The 20,454-nt window shown below is 41.2% G+C and overlaps 1 protein-coding gene across 3 annotated transcripts; it reads right to left on the reverse strand.

Annotated features, from left to right (window-relative positions):
* Positions 1-1,298: 1,298 nt before the first annotated feature.
* CPB2 (carboxypeptidase B2) lies at positions 1,299-14,390 on the reverse strand. Of its 3 annotated transcripts, XM_042014174.1 has the most exons (12): positions 14,285-14,378; positions 11,735-11,837; positions 10,881-10,956; positions 8,862-8,986; positions 8,661-8,769; positions 8,034-8,135; positions 7,393-7,497; positions 4,742-4,858; positions 4,200-4,290; positions 2,838-3,040; positions 1,724-1,808; positions 1,299-1,600 (listed from the first exon to the last, which is right to left on the reverse strand). In XM_042014174.1, exons 2-12 carry the CDS (start codon positions 11,812-11,814, stop codon positions 1,416-1,418), a joined length of 1,278 nt encoding a protein of 425 aa, XP_041870108.1. In that variant the 5' UTR covers positions 11,815-11,837; positions 14,285-14,378; the 3' UTR covers positions 1,299-1,415. The 3 variants fall into 3 exon arrangements, with proteins under 3 accessions (XP_041870108.1, XP_041870109.1, XP_041870110.1); XM_042014175.1 differs by lacking the exon at positions 11,735-11,837 and having other exon boundaries at positions 14,285-14,390; XM_042014176.1 differs by lacking the exon at positions 8,034-8,135 and having other exon boundaries at positions 14,285-14,379.
* Between the last annotated feature and the right edge of the window lie 6,064 nt (positions 14,391-20,454).

Raw genomic sequence — 20,454 nt, forward strand, 5'->3', positions numbered from 1 at the left:
TTAAGGCGTCCTGGACGAGGCAAACGTGGGAGCGCCGCCGCCGCCACCGCCTCCGCGCGCCCTTCCCGGCGGCCCTCGCGCCGCCCGCGCCGCCGCCGATGATGACGACGATGACGACGGCGGTGACGTCGAAGTTGGGAGGGCGACGGCGGGAAGGGCGGAAGCGGCAGCGCCGCCATCTTGGGGGAGGGCGGGGAGGGCGCCCGGCTCCGCCTCACGGGCGTGGCAGTGTGGCTGGCGGAGGCTCTGGAGCAGCAGTTCGATGGGGAGTGGCGGAGGAAGTCGGAGGTGTTTAGCCTGGAGGGTGCTCGGAAGTGACCTTATCCCACTCTACAACCACCTGAAAGAAGGTTTAGCCAGGTGGGGGCGGTCTCGTCTCTCTGGCAACAAGTGAGAGGACGAGAAGACATAGTCTTAAGCTGCACTAGGGGAGATTCAAGTTGAACATTAGAAAGAAATTCTTCGCGGAAAGGAGGATTAAACATTGGGATGAATGGCTAGGGAGGTGGTGGAATCACCGTAGCTGCAGGTGTTTAAGGAAATATTGTACATAACATTCGGTGCCCTGGTCTAATTGACAGGGTGATGTTGGATTGTAGCTTGGACTCAGTGATCTCAGAGGTCTTTTCCAACCTCAATGATTCTGTTATTCTGTGATCTTCAACTAGACTAGGTTGCTCAGAGCCCCATCCAACCTGTCCATAAATGTTTCCAGGGATGGGGCATCCACCACCTCTCTGGGCAACCTGTGCCAGTGCCACACCACCCTTATTGTGAAACAACCTTCTTTCTTAATCTAAACCTGCCCTATTTTGGTTTAAAAGCATTGTCCCTTGTCGTGTCATCTTACAGAGGTCTTACAAAGTTTTCAGGCTAGTGTTGTGCTGCAGCAAACACTTGGCTGGAGGGTGAATGGACTTGGCTGCCTGTAGTGGAGGAGCCTGTGGGCAGCTCCCACTTGGTGGTTTGGCCACTTACGTGTCCTCACCTTGCTGTGACCACCCGTCCTGTTTCACAGTGGATGCGATAAGTAGGGTTGTTTTCTTGTACCGAAATCCTATAATGATGCAAATTACCTAAATGTGGGAATCTCTTCTATGGATGTAGTCTGCCCAGTATGCCCTGTGTCAGTCAGAGACTCATTCACCTGGAGATCCCACCATCTAGTGGGACATCTGTGCTATTTTCCCCTTACACTGTGCTCTCTCTTTGTACTTGTGGTGCAGTGAGCTACCATTGTAGATATATACATATAAGTATGGCTGAAAAAAACTGATGTGTTCTCAAATACAGGGGGATGCAGTCATTCTGGGGTTTTGCCTATATAGAAAGAATTTTAATAAAGGTGCAAGCTTTTTAATTACATTTTTGTAAGTAACTAAGTGCAGTCATGCTGGAATAAATTATACTCAACATCACAAATTTTGAAGAACGTGTTGAGCTATCACTTTGACAGCAGAAAGTGCTTCTAAGCAAGTTGGCTTGATTTCTCGAGAAGGAAGCAAAAATCCATAAGTTCCTGTGTCACGAAGCTCAAAGGTGAAAGAATATTTAATGCCAAGATCGTAAGCCCAGTCGTCGGACCCTCCAGGAGCTAAATCTGTGTGAGGAAGGGAAAACAGAAAAATTGCCTGAAACCAGAACTTTTTCTGTTCAAAAGCTGTCTTCTGATGCCAGCAGGGATACACTGACATGCCTTTCATTGCAGTAAAGTCATACTTACAGATTGTTTGTGCACCAGCACCAGGTCTATAAGTTTTCCAAGTTGTCCTCTTTATAGCTTTAGCTGCTTTCTGTGCCAGACTTTCCTGAAATTAAACAAAACATTATTACCTTTAAGGCCTTGTGAAAGTAGTTAATTTGTACACAGTTAGAATTTACTTACACTGTGCTCAGGATTTCACATTAGTTAAATAATCATATAAAAGTTTCTAGAAAACTCACTGAATGTGGTAAAAGTTTTCAGCATATGCCCATGCTACAGATTGCATTTCTGCTGTAGACAGATAAAAAGTATAGATGGGACCTTACCCTCACTACTGGCAGTAAACCATTGTCAAACCATTTGTTCTCATTTGTCTCATATTTTTTCTGTTCTGCTGCAGTATTCAAGTCACTCTTTATTTAAGTAATACTGACAAATATGGCAGGGAAATATTTTAATTGAGAGAACCCTACTATTAAGCCATGAAGAAGACTAAAATGCCCAGACTCGGTGCACCTCTTTCTGCTTTACAGGGAAAGAGTAACTGTGCCATTTTGAACTCCGCTGTTTTCAGTGAGAGTTTTTACTGTGTCGTTTGGTGGCTCAAGAATGTAAAATTCTATATATGCAGGATATATTTTCCATCCTACTATTAAGACCAATTTAAATAAGTATCCCTAGCAAAAGCCTTAATAAAAGTAGCAACTGTTCACCAGAATACCTCGTTGCTTAGGTATGTGAAGGGTGTTTTCAAGTCACACATCCAGTTAATTTTAGAGTTTGTATAAACCATACAACATAATGAGGAATTTGCACATATATATCTTTTCAAGGTGTCCAGAACAGCAGGATTCTGCTCTTTTAGCAGCAGCTGCAACATATTAGGTGCTGTTGATGTATAATCAATCCGGAATAAATATTTTCATTTTTCCATAGTCTTTAGAAGCAGCTTGCTGACTTAACACACTACTAGATGAGCCCAGACTTTTTAAAGTTGTTAAGAACATCAAGAAAAATGTCATTTCCTAAATCTTGATTGTCACAGCGCAGTGACTCCCTCATCACAAGACTAACCAAGCTGGGTGAGTAGTTCTGAAATAAGTGGGAAACTGCAGGAGGTGGGAAGACTTACCAGCTCCTCATGGTCTTTGCTTTTGTTCATAGTGTAAGAATATGGAAACAACACCAACTGGGAGTAGGAGTGCATGGTTATGTAGGCTTTAATGGTGTCTTTGTGGTCTCTGACAAAGCGAGCCACTGCTTTCACTTCAGGCTCAGACTCTGGGTAGGGTCCACAGTATGTCTCATGGCATTCATAGTGAGATGCTCCTGTACCTTTAACAACAAAAAAAAGTGCACAATTTTACTCCTTTATTTCTTCCCTTCTTCATCTCTGTTCATCTAATGAAAGAGCAGAGTATGGTGCTAATACACATGAAATCATGGACTCCACCATGCTATGGAAAGAACTCGCATGCTCGTAGAAATCTTTGAGAGCCTACCAGGATTTCTCACCTATGATACGCCTAAAAACAATCAAGGAGAAGGTGTAGAAAAAAAGTATTCAAAGACTGGATAAAAAAGTCTTAGAGGAGAGCATGAATATGCTTCATTTAAAATCATCGCATGATTGTGAGATCACATCTTCAAATCTAGAAGGAAAAAGGCAATTCTACATGATTATTTAATCTTGTGGGAAAGCAAGGTCCCAATGGGAAGCCAAGGAAACAAATCAAAATTAAGGTCTAACTTGACACTGGAACAAGTTATCAAGAAGATAAATAGGATTCACCACTCTGCTGTCTTCAGAATAAGACCAAACAACTTTCTGGAAGCAGTCAGGATCTTTAGTGTTTAAGGGAAAAAATGCAAAAACAGCTGTGGATGGTTTAGCAATGGTCTAGAATGACTGAAAGCCATATAGGACTTTAGTGTCAGCGCTGAGTGAAGTCAGATCTGATCTATAGGGTAACATTTTAAGGCAGCTATTCTGCAGACTGAAAAAACTTGTCAAGTACTAAAGTGCCTGCAGTAATTAAATATGATATAGTCTTCATATGAAACACTAAGGGCCAAAAAATCTTGTTCAGCTAGGCATTATGGAAGGATGACTGAGATGATCAATTTGTACACCACAGTGGAGCATCTACTCAGCTGGATAGTGCAATAGGCCTTGGGTGACATGGCAAGGGCCATCTCTTCCCTCTTTCCTCCTTCCCACCAACAGCCTCCCCCAGGTGTGTCATGGGGTGGTGCAAGGGGCTCTGTTGCACTGGGAAGACGTTATTGGTGTGTCATCTGGGGAGGAAAAATCCTGAGTCCCAAAAAGAATTATCTAAAGCTGGGAAAGTTTTCACTGGCTCATAACAGATACTCAGCTGCATTTGTCTTTGTATTAACTTTGAGGAATGGTAGATGAAAATGTTTTCAAAATAAAGAATTTTAAAGTCCAAAATTGAGGCGGGGGTACAGTAGGAAGAAAATTATGTCCTACCACACCAGTGTGCATCAAAATTCCTGTTCATGTCAGTACCAATGCACTTGCTGTTACCGTGCGCGGAGCGGCTTTTCCTCCACAGACGATTCTATGGAAAGAGACACACAAGCCTTGTTCAGAGAAAAATGCTGAAAAAGTCCACAACTAACCTGACTGGTTAGTTAAATGTGACTTCTCACTTGTGCCTCTACAGTCATGTGCTAGTGGAGACCAAGGAAGATTCTAAAACCACAATCTTCTTGCCATCAAGGCTGGATGATAAAATGAAGTATTGGGTAGGATAAGAAGTGATCACATCTGATTTCAGTGGAATTTGGGCTGTGGAAGGAGGGCAGAAGACATACAGTTTGGCCTGGTATGTGAGTTTAGGGGCCCAAATCCAACTTTCTGTGGGCAAAGATGCGGAAATTCCAAGGACAGAATAAGAGTTTGGGGTGTGCAGTTCCAGGATGAAGACGATGCTCTAACCATGCACAGTGATAGTTCCCAGAAGTAGCAAATCAGTACATTGCACAACCTGTCAAAAAAGGTCTACATACAGATGGGTGGCTCCATGTGTATTCATAGCCATCCACGTTTATCACAGGCATGATGTAGAAATCAAAGTGCTCCAGAAGGGTTGTCATGGTCTGATCTCTCTCACGCACATGGATTGCCTATAAAGCACAGGGGAGGAGGCTTACTAAAAGCATTTGTAATTGTGATTTTCTTACCTTCCTACAAAGGTAGCTGGTGGCATGTGTAAAATAATTGTGAAATTTTCAGAGCAGTCTACCTGATAAGTCTGATGAGTCTGATAAGGCTCATCACATCATGGAAATTGCCAAATAACAAAGTAGCTCTCTGCTTAGGAGTGCCAAAGGGAGAAATTGATATGGTCAGTCAGATACACTGCAGTCCTTTAGTGTTAGTGGGTGGTCATAAGATAGAACTGAAGCCTATTAAAAGGAAGGTTTGAGCTTTTGCTCCTTTTATAAGTAATAGGAACTCTCCTTCCTGCCCAAAATACAGCAAGCCCCAAAATAACAAGTAATATTTCAAATGGCTGCCTTACATAACATTATTTATTCTGATTGCATTGTGAGTTTAATGCAACTGTATGACAAGAGTCAGTAAGATCTACATTGCTAATTTTGCCTCACAGCTTATTTTGAAGGCTTTAGTGATACGTGACCTCGTTGTTGGTCCAGGACAAAGAAATAAATTTTAATCTAGATAAGTGGGTTTGTTACTATTAGAATAGACTTAAGTCCTTAATCATCTTTTTTTTTCTTTGTGCCTTACTTAAATCACCTTCTTTCATTTTAAATCCTTCCTGGTTTTCCTCAGGCAATGGACCTCCTTTGACTAAATGAGAAATGTCAATCTTTCTTAACGATAAAATTTAATTATAAAAAGTGGACCCATTATAAAGAATGCCTAGGATTTGCTAGGGAGAGCTGATGATTTTAGTGCATGTGTGCAGATGTGTATTGATGTCAGATTTTAAAATGTTATTTCATGAAATGATATAGATGCAAAATTTGAATTTAAACCATGTAAATTAGATCAAAGGGATGGAGAACCTAAATGTTCAGCTTGTTACTTGTGCAAAATGCTGCAGGGACATGTCACTGGAAAAATGACAGCACAGCTAGTAATTGTTTGGAGCAGCATGAAAAGGGCAAATGCATTTCTTTCCAGTGGAATCTTGAAAGCTGGGATTATCAGTGGGTCACAAGGTACCTTTGGCTGTATCTGTCCTTAACTCCAGCAATATCCTTTCAAATTTTTTAGGCATTGAGCTTTTATAGTTGTGACTGATGACAGAAATAAATAAATTTATTAATTTTTAAATTATTATTATCAACGTCATCATTATTTAGTTCCATCATGCCCAAATCATAATTCGTATTTCAAGGACTTGTCTATGTTATTTCTCTTACTACAGTACTGGTGACTGTAAAGTCTCAGTGTCATCTAGTTTATTTTTACTGTGAACTTTGCTTTTGTGAAAAAGTAATAATAAATAATATCTCAGAACATTAACTGAGCAAGATGGGCAACCCTGTCTGGGCCAGAAAGCCCTTAGAAGCCTTTTCCTGGTCCATACCAGGGACAGGGCCAGCAGCTCAGCATAAGGAGTTGAGCAGAGATGCCTTAAGTTCAAAAAGACCAAGGCATTGTATTTTAAAATCCAGGTACAAACTGTGGATGTTGTATCTTTGGGTGCACCTTGTTCACTCTCCTGAGCAGTGTAGATATTAAAGATACTAAAAATAGATGTGACTGTTTGTCTGCAGCCACATGTCAAGGCTGGTTAATCTAAGCCCATCCCATCAGTGATTAATCAAAAGGCTCATCCCATCAGTGATTTTCTAGTTTCCAGGAACTGGTACTATGGCTGGATGTTCTCGGTCGTGTTCTGGAGGTCTGACATGAGGGTGTCACTAGCAGGCATAGTACCTTCAGAAGAAGGGGGCTTATGTGGCTTTATTCTCTGCAGATCCAAAAAAAAAGCAGGAGCACAAATGAAAAACATGGAGTCAGTAGGAGCAGTAGCAACAGACACAGGAGTAGGTGATGCATCACAGCAAGTGGATTGCTGGTGTGGCGCTATGCCATGTCTGGAGCAGGCAAGTGTGGGATACCAATTGCTCTAGGAAGGCATGTAGGGAAGAGCCAAGGGTTGTAGGACAGCTTGAGCTCACCCTGTGTGTGTTCTGATCTGCTCCAGGCAGTGCCAGATGCAGTAATATGGACACAAGTCACCATGTGCTGCGTGACTCAGAGCCAAGACCACTCCTGGAATCCACGTGGCAGTACGGACGTGGCCCTAGTAGATCACCAAACACGTGCTTTTTCTGGCATGCCCTCTCTATCCCTGACCATTCATAATGATAAATGTCTCTGTTGAATTTCCTGCACATACTTTGAAATTTCTTTCATACTTGATAATACATTTGAGCTCCTTTGCATTCACTCCTTATGACTTTCTGTTTCTCTTCTACACACTCTCCCTATCTACTGACACACACACACACACACACTGCTATGCTTGCAGTGTAGACACAAATATCATGTATTGGTGTTGTGGGAGTAAATGGATTAAGGCTTTATGGATCCTAGAACACAACTGGACGAAGGTAAATGGCATCAAGATTTTTTGCTTTGCTTTGAAAACAGTAATCAGATGTGATTATGTACTCACATGCCCTATGAACCACAGGCAAAAAGCAGGAGAAATCCATTCTCTAGCGTGGATACCACAGTCAATCCATATGGCATTTTTTGATTTTTCCTTGCTTTTAGAAATCTGACAAAAGAGAAATTGCATTCAAATGTCACCATTGTAAAGGGTACAACATAAAAGTGGAAGTAAAAAGGTAACCAAGATGGAAGAAGCACCATCTGTCTTGTAGGTAGAGATCAGACTGATTCTGGGCCAGGATTGGTTGTTTGCATACAGTCAGAGAGCCACATTCAGGCTGCTTGCAAAGTCCTAACAAAGACACCAAGACAACAGCAAGACCTGAGGTCAAGTGAGCCTGTCCTCAGCTATGCAGGGCAACAAACTAGATTGGCTTAATCTTCAACAGAGATGGGTATCCACTGTGCCAGTATTGCATGCCTTTGGATAATGGCCTAGATGGGATAACTTCCTTGTGACCCGAAAAGTGAACATAATCTGGTCAAATTTGTTTGCAATGGTAATGCATCATACTAGAATGACTTAGGAAACTTCTAAAAACCACAAAAAATAGGAATGTAGGTATAGATTTAAGGAAGTGTCCTGAGCAAAACCCATCATTTGCTTACTTGGAAAGTTTTTACAGTAAGTCACAGCTGTACCTTCAGAACATAAAGTGGTCGCTTTTCATAGGATGATCCAATATATATTTTCTGTAGGAGATCAGAGTGGACTTTCACTACTTGCTCCATCCAGTGATATATCTGCAAGGGTGAAGTTAGTAGGTAGATCTTCTCTCTATTGTTTTTCTTAATCCCTGAAAGTGGTCTACACTTAAATTCATTCTACCTCCCAAAATCTTTACCTGATGGGTAAGAAAAACTAATAATTCAACCCACTTACTACTTGCCTGACTCTAATTTCTCCTAAAACAAACAGTAAGATACAGACAACACAGTCCAAGTGTAGCCCTAAAATTCCTCTTCAGTTCTATTTGTTTAAATTATTGATTTCACATTTCAAATATCTACATGTTTATTTTGAAACTTCATTTTGCTTCTGTGTTGACTGCCGTTGAATGACAGTTTGAAGCAATACATGTATGAGAGATTTTGTCTGCTGCTTCTTTCTCTCTCTATGGAAGCATTACAATAAATAGAACTCAATTGTTGAGCAATACAGTGGTAATTATTACCCATTGATGATTTCTCTCCCTTTATCTCCATTCCCAACCATGAGACAAATTTCACTCTTTGCATCTACAGATGTTTACAACAAAAACAGCTTACTTCTTTCATTGAATGGTAGTTTTCATAGTATGAAGAAGATCCGCGAGCATTGACTGTGTCATTGACAATCTGTTTTTCAATAATTCCTTGAACATCTTCTATCAAGACTCTGAATAATAAAGGAAGAGCACAACCTCCTGTTAAATAAATGACAAACAACTTTACGGAATCATTCATGACAACAGATTAAAAAATACATACTTGTGTTGGATGGTCAGTTGCCTTAACTGAGCTTTTATGCTATTTATGTTGGATGCCCTGACATAGAAATGGACTTCTCTGTCCTTCTTGATGTTTTCAACCACAACAGGTTGCCAGAGAATGACCTACAAAGTTTCAAAAAACATTTTAATTTTTTTTTACTGAGGACAGAAAAAATATTCTTACTAACATTTAATAAGCATTTTGAAAGTAATCAAAGCATATGCTTCCAATTTAAGAGGCCACTCATAACAAGCAGTTTAATGTTCCTTGTGATGTGTAGCATTCAGCTACTTCTGGAAATGAAATGTGTGTATTTAAGAAATGTTTATAATGACTTCTGCACATAAATTCATAAATCAAGAACAAAGGCAAGAACATAACCTTTTCTGAGATAGTATTTCTAGTATAATAGATATATTTAGCTGGTTATTATGTTACATGCTTTCAAGTCTGCTGAGAGTTATATTCCCTGAGGGTATTTGGAGAATTAATGAAGATCAGACCAGTTTTTGTAGTTGTTGTATTCTCTGATTACTTTGATCAGGGAGGAAATAAGTGCCGGAAGGGGTTTGAATATAAGTCAAGTTGAAGAAGCAATACAGAAATTAGAAATTGGAGAAAAATAAGAAAATGAGATTCTTCTTGGTAAAATTAAATATTTTACAGTAATAAAATCAGAAGGCAACATATTCAATAAAAGACTGAAACTTCAGAACCGATAGTACAAAAAGATCTAGGGGTGACAGTTAGCAGTAAATTGGGCATAAATTTAGGGTGTGAAAAAAGTCAACGTAATTCTTGGATGCATTTTTAGGGTATCATACAGCATGAAGTCACCAGACAATAGGGCTTATTTTTTTCCTTTATGGTGCAGTTGCATGAGGAATATTGTTTGAGCAACAAATGGTAACCATTAAAATTTGCTGGGAGGTACTGTTTGTGTCTTCCCTTCCCCCTCCTTTTTCCCTTCCCCTTTCCATTCCCATTCTGTTGTCTTCTTATAGCTTGCCCAATTTATAGTCATGGAAACAAATTATCTGGTTTATAACCCATGAAAAATATTTGGTTTGCATATTCCCATAAATGACTTGGAAGAAACCACCACAAGCCCTCTCTGCACTGAATGTGCTGGAGTTCTTCTTCCTGACTTCTTGGGATCCTCTGTACAAGAAAGTGAATAACTACAGTAGTAAAAAAAAAAAAAAAAAAAAATGGAGGAGCGTAGGTTTATATTGGTACAGAAAAAGAAATGGATTTGTGAGTTAACTTGTGAAGGTGGAAAAGAGCAAGGAAAGTTACCAAAATGTTTCTAAGAACTTAAGGGAATGATTAGAAGATGCTAGTAGGGACAGCAGAAGGATTTTGGGGTGGGCATAAAATGAATAGGAGCCAAGAAAGACAGAGAAAGACTGGGCATAGACACCTTTAAAATCTTTCAGTTATATGAAACATATCCTCAATCATCCTGTAAATTATGTTGATTGAGGGAATGGCTACACTTTTGTTGCAGTGTTGACTTCAAACTGTGAGGGTGTGATTGGGCAAGTGTCTCAATTTAATTAAAAACCCTTTAATCTAATGAAACACAGAAGTAATAATAATACATCTTCTAGATGCTACTTTTAGAAAAATGCCACAAAAATCCTGCTCTGATCTTCAAAGGTGTGCAAGCTGTATAGGTCAAGATCACATTGGTCAAAAGTGCTGAGGTTCCCTAGCAAATATATTTCTACTTACTGTGTGTTGGTGGTTTGCCAGTTTTGCAGTGCCTTAATACACAAAACCAATTGCAGAAATGTGAGCTCTGATATAATTAATCACTGAAACATTATGGAGGGGTCTCGTCATGTAAATCAGAAGGTATTAGAGAAATGAAAACCAAGCGTTTCCTGAGCTCATGTATTAGAACAAATGAATGGAAATGGGCTGGATCTTTCTTGGGAGGGAGAAGCAGTGTTAGGGAACTTGGGGGGAAAATTTGGCCTAGAGTTCGGGGAGACAGAATAATCTGTTTACCTCAGTGGTGTTCAGTAAATCCTGAAGAGCTTCAACTTGTTCATCGGTTTGTGGGAGAGCCCATAGAACTTCATCCCTGAAAAACAAGGGTATTTAGGTAAAGCACAGGTACTTGGAACAGCTCCAGTTCATGCAAAAGTGAAGAAGCAGGCTTGACCTATCTCATCTTCCCTGACTTGGCTGCCATGAACTCAAAGACGATCCAATAGTGAAGATGCTGAATCCAATTCCACCCTCTGCATCTGCCAATCAGTAAAATCCATGAAAGAGGTGGTGCAGGGATTTGGCAGCCAATATTTACTGCAGGACATTGAGATCATTCCTGGGAGCTGGCACCTGCACCACAGCCACCAGCTCCAGCTAATCCACAGTGCAGCAGCACCAGTTGAAAACTAGCCTAGAACAGGAAGACGTGTCTCCTGCTGTCCCCTGAGTTTCTCAGTCTCAGTCACCATTCAGCAGAGACATCGGCCCTCCCAGTCTGCCAAAAGCCCTCCCAGGTTGGCAAAAGCCAAACATGATGTTTTGTAGATGTGCATTCCTACTTCAGTCAAGTTTTTCTGGTCTCCTCATTTGTGTCCTTCTGCCAGCTATTGTTTCAGATGGTCTTCACCACTGTCCTCCCCATCTTTGCCCGGTAACTTGTATTCCCTTTCTGTTCGAAAACCATGGTCCAGACATGCTGTACATGACATGGTGCTTCCCAGCAACTCCATGCCTGACCCCACTGTGAGTGACAGAAGGGAAATTCACTTTCTGGAAAGAAAAATGTAGCACTCTGCATTGAGCCCTGATCATCAGTGTCCTGCAAGTCATGTAGTTAAAAATTGCATTAGATAGAAAATTAAAATAACTTGTGTGTGTAGAAGAAGGAGACTCCGGGGAATGTCAGACCCGTATTTCCATTTCCTGGGCTGGGGTGTCTCTCAGCCATCTAATCACGTGGAACTGGTGGCACTGTAAAAACCAGGCACAAAGTCAGTCCCTGCCAGCCATGTCTGCAAAGACTGTCCTGAAAAGAAAACAGGCAGGGCTCTCAAAACTAGGGTTTTCAAGCAGCCTAACATGATTGTCACAGCTTGTTGCTGTGACTGATTTCAAGCAGAAACCTGACAACATCTGGCAACCAGGTGATTCATCTTTACTTTTAGCCAGGCTCCAAGCAATCACTGTTGTTTTTCATGCAGAACCAACAGCATGCCATCCCTATTTTTCCCACCACCATCATTTGACAGAATATCAAAAAACAATCAGGGCTAGGCAAGGTTGGCAGTTTGCCTATTTCTTTAGGTAGGTGCACCCCGAGGTGTGTGTTTGAGGCTGCTTTGTAAATGAATTTGTCTTCCCATAGCTGAGGGAGTCTTTTTACACAGAAGCCAAGAAAAGGCCTGCTGCATCTGATTTAATTGCATGATTCCCACAGCCTGAGAGCACCATAATGAGGAAGCTGATGTGTATTTGTACCCCACCATTTGTCGCACAAATATTTCATCCGAGTGGGGTAAGTACTGAGCAAGTGTTAGATTCCTCTCTAGCTCTTGTGATAGGACCTGAATACACTGAATAAGCTGATCAAAATTCTGCTCCTGCACTTCTGTGTGGTGAGTATTAATAGCCAAAACTGTAGTTGTTGCCCTTCTCAGTTGCTTTGCTTTGATTTGGCGTTATATCCTCTTTCATCTGTCTTCTGCCCTACTCTTTGTAGGAAACACCCGGACAAAAGCTTCAATTATTACCCTTATACCAAGCTCAGAAACAACGCTCTACTCCCAGCTTTCTTGCCCTGCCTGCTGACTCTGTACAGCTGGACAAGGTCATGTTAAACACACCCTTTTCTTTCTGTTCTCACACCCTCCTTCCCTGATTGCTCTTTGAGTTTGTCCTTGAAAAGATCCTTCTCATTCCCTTCCTCCAAATTTCTGCCAGAGTCTTACTGGGCTCTGTCACTGTTTCCCATCTCTTTTTCCTTTCCCTTTTACTTCTTGGTAAATAGAAGTCCAGCTGCCATCCCCACACTACAATACTCAGGTCTTACCCTGTAGGGGAGTAAGATACGTTTCAGTTTATTTTAGATTGGTTTGATATCTTCGTCTGAGCTAGGCACTTTCATAATAAAGAAACAGGCACTTTAGGGGTCTGGTTAACCTGAGCTAATTTAAATGTGTGTGCTAACCTGGAATGAATTGCCTTCTAAATACACATATTTTTCCCCACTATCTGTACAGAAAGGTGAAGGGGACTTGTTCCCATGCAGAGCTGTGTAAAAATTCCATATAGTCAGATGAATCTCATTATTTTAGCCATTTTCATAACTGGGCTGGGAGGGTTGGGCTCCTGCTTTCCAGTGGGAAACGCCATATTCTTGTTGGAGAGTCAGATACTCCGTGTTCTATTTAAACATGAAATAAATAAACCTTCAAGTAGCACAGAACAATATTGTTTCACTGAATTCACCTAAGACCATGCTTGTTTCCCCCTACTTTAGCCCTCCCACCTCCATAGCAACCCACAATAAAATATGATTGCAACACAAAGGGAGAGGAAATACCGTTTTTTTAAGGCATGAACTCAATGGTGTTCACCTCTCATAAGTCTGCAGAGTGGTGCAAAATCACAGAAGAGCTATGAGAAATAATTCACATTTTATTTGTGTAGGTATTTTAGTTCTGGGAGCAGGTTGTAGTTAATCCTAGGTTGCTCAGCCTTGCTTAAAATCACTACATGAGGAACTTACCCTTTTAGTTCTACTTATTAAAGTATTTCAGGTTTTTAAATGAGTTGTAGATGCAGAAAATAAAAGCACTTTGCCTGTCTTCATCTCTGACATATGTTCTCATATTTTAAGAAAGCATTTGGTTTCAGGGCATTTCTGAAGTTTATCGATAGGTAACAATAAAGCTGCTTCTGAAACATTGTGCAAATACCAAATGGTTATTCAAAAATGATTTATGCCTGGAAAACCATCATAAAATCTGCTTTGGAAGGAAAACAGATTGTTAGCACTTTCTGAAATGGTTTCTCTTTCTACCTCAAGAAGTAATTCATTTAAGATCTTGTTTTAAGGCAAATGAAGCAAATTATTTCTTCCCATTAAGTTTCAAAATGCCCTTTATTGGCATTCAAAAGTACTGAATGAACAGAATTGATTTGCACTTAGACCAAAAAGAGTAGTCTTAATATGATTAAAAATGTAGGATTTATGAATGCAAAGAAGACTTAAAATAATTTCATTTTCCCCACCATCTTTATGTTAAATTGAACCACGTATCCAATTACAAGGGCAATAAATATATGTCAGCCTTTGACAAATGTTTTCTCATGCAACTCAGAATTATTTTGCATCAATACTTTCCCTGTCCCACGCACGACACACTAAAAGCCCAGTAGCATCAGTAGATATTTACCTTGGAATAGTGAAGACATGCTTCTCTTGAACCAAGATAAAAAGGGTAAAAAAGAGCAGGTAAAACTTCATCTTCGTGGCATCCACAACAAAACCAAATGTAATAGGAAAGCCGAGGGTTCAGGACCCTCATTATTGATTTTTAAAATGTTATTTAAAGAGTAGTTAAAATTTAATACTGCCTCTCACTTCAACCCCAAGCTCCTGGTGGCTAAGTCAATATGACAGAGCTCCCTGGGGAGGTGCTGCTCATATTGATATCGTCCATGTACGAGACAATAAAATACATTTTGGACATTTTCATATTGACAAATCACTTTGTCATCTCAGCCTTTGTGTTATTCTACTGCCGCTACAAACCACAGACAAAAGAAAGAACACCAAGCACAAAGCTTTTGTGATCCTCTAATATTTGTGGAGGTCCAGCAGTGTGATGTACATCCAGCTCTCTTATAAGACATCACAGCCAAGCATGAATCTGGTTCAGAGCAGTGGGAATTAGGTTAAGTCCAAACAGAAAAATTCTGAACAGGAAAGCTTCTTTTCCTGGCATTTGCTAGCAGAGAAAACAAGGAGCAAGTGAGACATATGTTTTTTTGGTGTTTTGACATCCATGCATTTTCCTTATGTCATACTGGGTTAGCTTTTCAAGAAAAGGTGCATGCGATTCTTCATCTCATTATTATGAATTTTTGCCTGCCTCCAAGATTTGCTTCCCATATCTCTATCCACAGTTATCCATATGGGCCATGCTGAAACGCTGTGTGAATTTGGCATGTCCAGAATAGATGATCTCCATCTATGTTCTGTGCTTGAACAGCAAATCAAAACTTGACTAAGACACAGCTTATTATCCTGGTTTAAGTCCTCTTCTAGAGGGAATTCATTCCGGAAGAGGACTGAGCAGTGAATCAATACATATGTAATGGAGACATCAGGGAGCCAAGACCTGGGTGTGAATGGGGGAACTAAATTATTTGATGCTCTACATGTTACTAGGTTTTTCACCCCTGAGTGAAAAATGCCTGGGAATGAGCCCTGGAGCTAAGGTTAAGTAATGCAGACTAGATTGCATCCATGAACATCCCCTAGAACAGCTCTGGAGATGTCTGCATCAGAGCCAACTCTCCAGCTAAGCAGGCACTCAGGCCTTTGGAAGTCAAACACAGCCCTGGGGTTTTTTTTGTTTTAATTGTTTCAGAAGGGGAGCCCTGTCTTAAGAAGCCAGACAGCTGAGTTTTAGATGACTGAAGTCAGCAGAGGTGAATCTTGCTCCCCAATGAGTATGCTGGGGTTAACGTCTCTGTGAAAATACACCAACACTGGAAGTCCCCAAACTGGAGTTGAGCACAAACCACACACCAAAAGGAAAGGCAAGGAAAGGCTCATGGGAAGTGAAACCACTGATGCCTTACCTAGATTTTGTAGTTCTTATTTTATCTTTTCTGGATGTTCAAACAAATAAGAAGTTCTGGTAAGGTATAGAGGCCATTCCCAGCAAGGGCAGTGGGTTGATTTTTAAACCAGTGTTCAGATGATCTTTCCTCACACAGGCAAAAGGAAGTTGTCAAATAAAGATAAAATACAGGAGACAAAACTTGCTCATCCAGACACTCTTTCATCTGGAAATGTTCCATGCACAGATATGAAGAAAGATTTGATCTACTGAGCTAGATTTAACAGAAGAGATTGAAAAGCCAATGGATTTGGGTTGTTCTTATTGGAGGATAGGATCATATTTCTACATGTCTTAGAGTGTTAATTACGTCGGAAAAGAGAATACTTTCTGCTGTCTACCCAAGAAGAACGTTTTAGACAAACATTAATTGTAAGAGATTTTTGAGTGTAGATTGCTTTTCCAGTAGATTCTCTGGTTTATTGCAAAGAGACAGTTCACACAGTGTTTGAAAGCTACTGATTTCCTACTTGCTTTTTGGTTTCTGGAATGCATAGGAAATATTTCATACAAAAAAAAAAAAAAGGTTGTTTGAGGAAACTCTACCTGCAGTAGTAAATCTTTTAATAGCCTTCAAGGACTTCTGAGAACCTGGGAAGTATTTCCCAGATTATCTGGGAAGAAAAATGCAGTCTTAAAAAACTCTGTGAAGGGCAACTTTTAAAACAATTGAGTTAATAAAAACACCTCGTTTTGAGAATTTTAACTGTCGCTTGAGTTTTTCCAAGGCATTTTAATTATTTTATTGAAAATTAATTTGCATTTATAAACTCTGTTTTTAAAACCTGGAGGAAATAACATTGAATTTAGAAACTGTTGCAAGGTGAGGTTTTAGTTGAATTTGAGGAGATTTGAAATCCTCCTTTCTTGAACAAATTCATTTTTCTCTGATTGAGAAATTCATCAAAACTGATCATTTCCAGCAACCCTTTTAGCTTCTGCTGAGTCTTCCCTGGTGAAGAGCTGCTTGATCAAAAGTTCTGTCGAAGTTCAAAGATTTTGCTGCTCCTGGATTAATTATTCCTTCTCCACTGGGTAGTCCATGGGATATGATGACCTGATGCTTGCAAGTGTTGCCATAGCAAATATGACCAGAAGCCTTGTACTAAGGGGGGACAATTTCAGTTGTGTAGGTTTGTGTTAACTTTTAGGGTAGCTTTGGGAAATGCACACACTTTCATTTAAGGAGGAATGAGCAGGTCTTAATTTTCAGAGAAGATAATTAATGAAGTATTCTCTTGACTTCTTTGTTGAAAAATATGCATCTGGGAATTAGGACTGGCAACATATATAGCCTGCTGATGCCATTATTATATTGCTTGAAAAAATATAATTACACTTTAAAGGCAGTTCTAAAGAGAAGTCTTCACTCTTTTGGCCGAATGCTGTTTCTCCTCTCCCTCTGCACCTTCCCATGTAGTAACACCAGTGTCCCCTGGATGGAGACTGGGTGTTGTACCTCAGCCAGACCAGGCTCTGGCACATCTTTGTGTGGTGATTTAAGATGTCAGTGCCCAAAACAGTGGCAGCAGAAGAGGCCAGCACCCGTGTGTCCCTGCTAAGTCAGGGTATCTATCATTGCTCAAGCCCCCTCAGCACACGCTGAGATGCTGGGCTATGCCTGGTCATCATGCTGGGCTCCTGCAGGCCGCTCTTTTTGGTGAAAGAGAGCCAGACCCTGGAAAGTTGTCAGATAAGTCAAAGGAGAAACTTCTTGCTGCAGCCAGATGGTCTCAAGCAGTTGCAGCAGGGCCACTGAGTATCTCCAGTGACTCCCATCAGTGGCACCCCTGGTTATCAGCAACCCAAGTGTCATGACATTTCCTTTTTACTCAACCACGATCTAAGTGTGGCTGTCCTCTTTGATCCTGGGGCTGGCACAATATCCAGCTGCAAGATTTTAAATAACAAGTCTCATCAAGATTCTCTGATCTGAGCTTGTATTTCGCTGTGTGCTAAAGCCCGCACTAGGGTGGTGCTGTCTGTTTGTAACACTAAACCTGTTAACAAGCACTCAGAAGGGGCAGGAGGAGCAGAGGTCAGCTGTTATCAGCAGCTACATCCCTCAGATCCTTTTCCTTGTTTGGGATTAGCATAGTCTGTTATGGTTTTGATCCTCCAGAATTCTCTTGTTTCCAGTTAATCAGGGAGTCCCTCCAGGGATGGGTAATCGTGCTGATGCATCCATGTGACTGAAGCAGAACATAAAAGCCAAGTGAGTCTGTGCTGTCCTTATTGGTGTTTTAAATTCAGATTCAAATGCAAAATAATCTCATGAAAATTGTTGATAGTCTCTTGACATTTTTTTTGTGCATTATCACTACTGATGAGGCCAAAGGTAACCAGTGAGCATCCTTCCCACGTGAGGCAGAAGATGACTAAAATCTAACTAAACTCTGATCTCTGTTGCTCACTGTGCAATGCAGCTGAGTGCTGTCGCTCATGAGCCACACAAGGATGCAATTAGTGTAACAGCTCTTTATTATGAATGTGGCAGAACAGAATTAGAACTCAATTTACAAGTCCCCCTTTCAAACCCATTCAGCTGTTAAGGTTGCATCATCTCTCAGTTTTCCAAGGCATATAATTGATAAATGATTTCTCTCTGCACACCTCAACTCCTCATCTTTATTCATGAACCAATTAATCTCTGTAGGACACTGTGATCATTTACATACATGGCCAATGTCACCGACCTCTATTATTTCATTCAGGAAACAATTTTGCAGCCCATGAAACCACCAGGAGGGGAAAATCTGGACTATACTTAAATTTCTGTGGTTCTGGCATTTCTCCCTCACATCATTCTCAAATATAAAAATCAGATGCTGCCTGTACTAGAAAATGATGGATTAACCTGGGAGGAAACAGACCTAAGCAGTAAGTTTCAGTCACGGCTGATAGGTATGAGCAGAGGCTGAAAATACATGTTTCCTTGGCCTTTTTGAGGACTCAGTTGTGCTAACCTATTTTATTTTTTTGAATTTTACTCTGTTTGCTAGTCAGCTCTGCTGGGTTAGCAGAGAGAAAGATGCTGTAGTGTATGCACAGTTTGGGGTAAGTGGGGAGGTGTCTGTACTGTTTAAACACTTTCTTCATGAGCTCTGTTTCCTGAAGGTCTATTATAAACTACCACCCAAACAACACATTGTCAAGTGACTCATGTTTTCTTCTTGCCAGTACACGCTGACTTATTTGCCAGTGTCTTAACAAGGAGCACTTGCAAGGCAAATTTAATTAAACAAAGGATATCAAAGAGAGTCCCAGGAGCACTCCAAGCAGACCTACTGAGCACTTGAGGAAGGGGTCCAAGTGCCACCTACAGAGAGCACTCTTTGGCCAAGTTGCATGTGAATGGATGCACACCTGTGCCCCTCTCTGTGTACAAAGGTTAAGTGTGCGCATATCCAGAATGCAATTAGCCCTGGAGTAGTGATGTGTTCTGCCTGTCTCTGACTGGATCAACAGAATTTTCTTTCTTCTTCGCACTCCTTGCACTTGCTCACATTTCTTGCATGGCATTTGGCAGAGTTTAGAAGAGTGGACCCTTCCTTTGGGCTTTTGGAGAATGCTGGGACCTGTTTGAAAGATGCCAGGGCCTGTTTGAGGATGCTGGTGAAGAGAAACTCCATAGAGCAAAGTTCCTGCCCTCTTTCATTCACCCCTCTCAGCTGGTGTGGTCCCCACCACCATCAGTCTGTGCAAGCAGATCCACACTGCAGAGACACCCGTCACCGTTCTAGAATCTGGCTCCAACTGCAAATTTGGGAAGTTTCTACAAATTTGGAAACTTTCTAGAGGCGTTTGAATGTTACGCAAGGTCTGATCACTACATGGACAGCATCACCCCAGGTAGGTCTGAGAAGCATTATGGGACACTGAGGCCACATTTCCCTGATGCCAATTGTGATTTGACAGTGCAGCAAGCAGTGGATGTAGCACCGGTGGGCAGGGCTTGCATCCCTCCTCAGGAATCTCCATTTCCCCTGCTGTGGCTGACTGAGCCTTTCACTGGCACGTTACTTAACCACAGGATGGTTCCGCTGACACCCGAGCAAACAGAGGCCTTGAAGAGAAGGCATGGCAAGGCTGATGCTCCTAAGGCTTGTCCACCACCTCTCAGACATGCAGGGTGTTCTGCTCCAGGGCTGCAAAATCAAGGCAGGGCACACTGCTGAGGGTCTGGTCAGAGTATCTCCCCACCTCAGTGACAAATGAACACGTGCTCTGCGGTGTTCCGCTTGCTTAACTGCAGCGAAGAACGAGGACAACCTCACAGGCTGCCAGAGGTGCCTGGCAATGGGACATTGCTTTTCTGCCTGTGTGAATTGAAGTGGCACCACACGTGAATCACCTGCTAGGAGATTTCCCCAGTGGATGCGTGGGGCTCCTCTCTGTGCTTTATGCATTTACAGATATTCATTGCTCTATTTCCTTAGATCCCTAACAAATGCACTAAATGAGTGCCTGTCCTGAGGGAGTGCAGTGTGTCTAGGCATGATTGGTTATGTAGCCTTCTGCTCTTTTCACAAATTTCAGACATAGCATTACCCGTGACCACAAGGCCTGGGTGAGTTCTGGCCTATTTCAGCTTTGGACAATTTACCATGGATCTGGAATAGTAATAGTAGTTTGCACTCTGGAAACAAATTAGGTTTCCCATAAAGCACAGATGCCTTTGAAAAGTTATCAGGGCACAAAAAGTTGATAAGGTG

The sequence above is a fragment of the Corvus kubaryi genome, unplaced genomic scaffold (assembly GCF_017639235.1).
Source record: "Corvus kubaryi isolate FWS band 111438036 unplaced genomic scaffold, C.kubaryi_AGA036_p1.0 split1-65, whole genome shotgun sequence".
NCBI lineage: Eukaryota > Metazoa > Chordata > Aves > Passeriformes > Corvidae > Corvus > Corvus kubaryi.

Coding starts and splice junctions, on each gene's coding strand:
- CPB2 (XM_042014174.1), bottom strand. CDS start 11,814: ATGGCTGAGAGACACCCCAGCCCAGGAAATGGAAATACGGGTCTGACA. Junction 8,770..8,861: donor CAACTGACCATCCAACACAA/GTATGTATTTTT, acceptor TTTATTATTCAG/AGTCTTGATAGAAGATGTTC. Junction 7,498..8,033: donor GACCACTTTATGTTCTGAAG/GTACAGCTGTGA, acceptor CTCTTTTGTCAG/ATTTCTAAAAGCAAGGAAAA.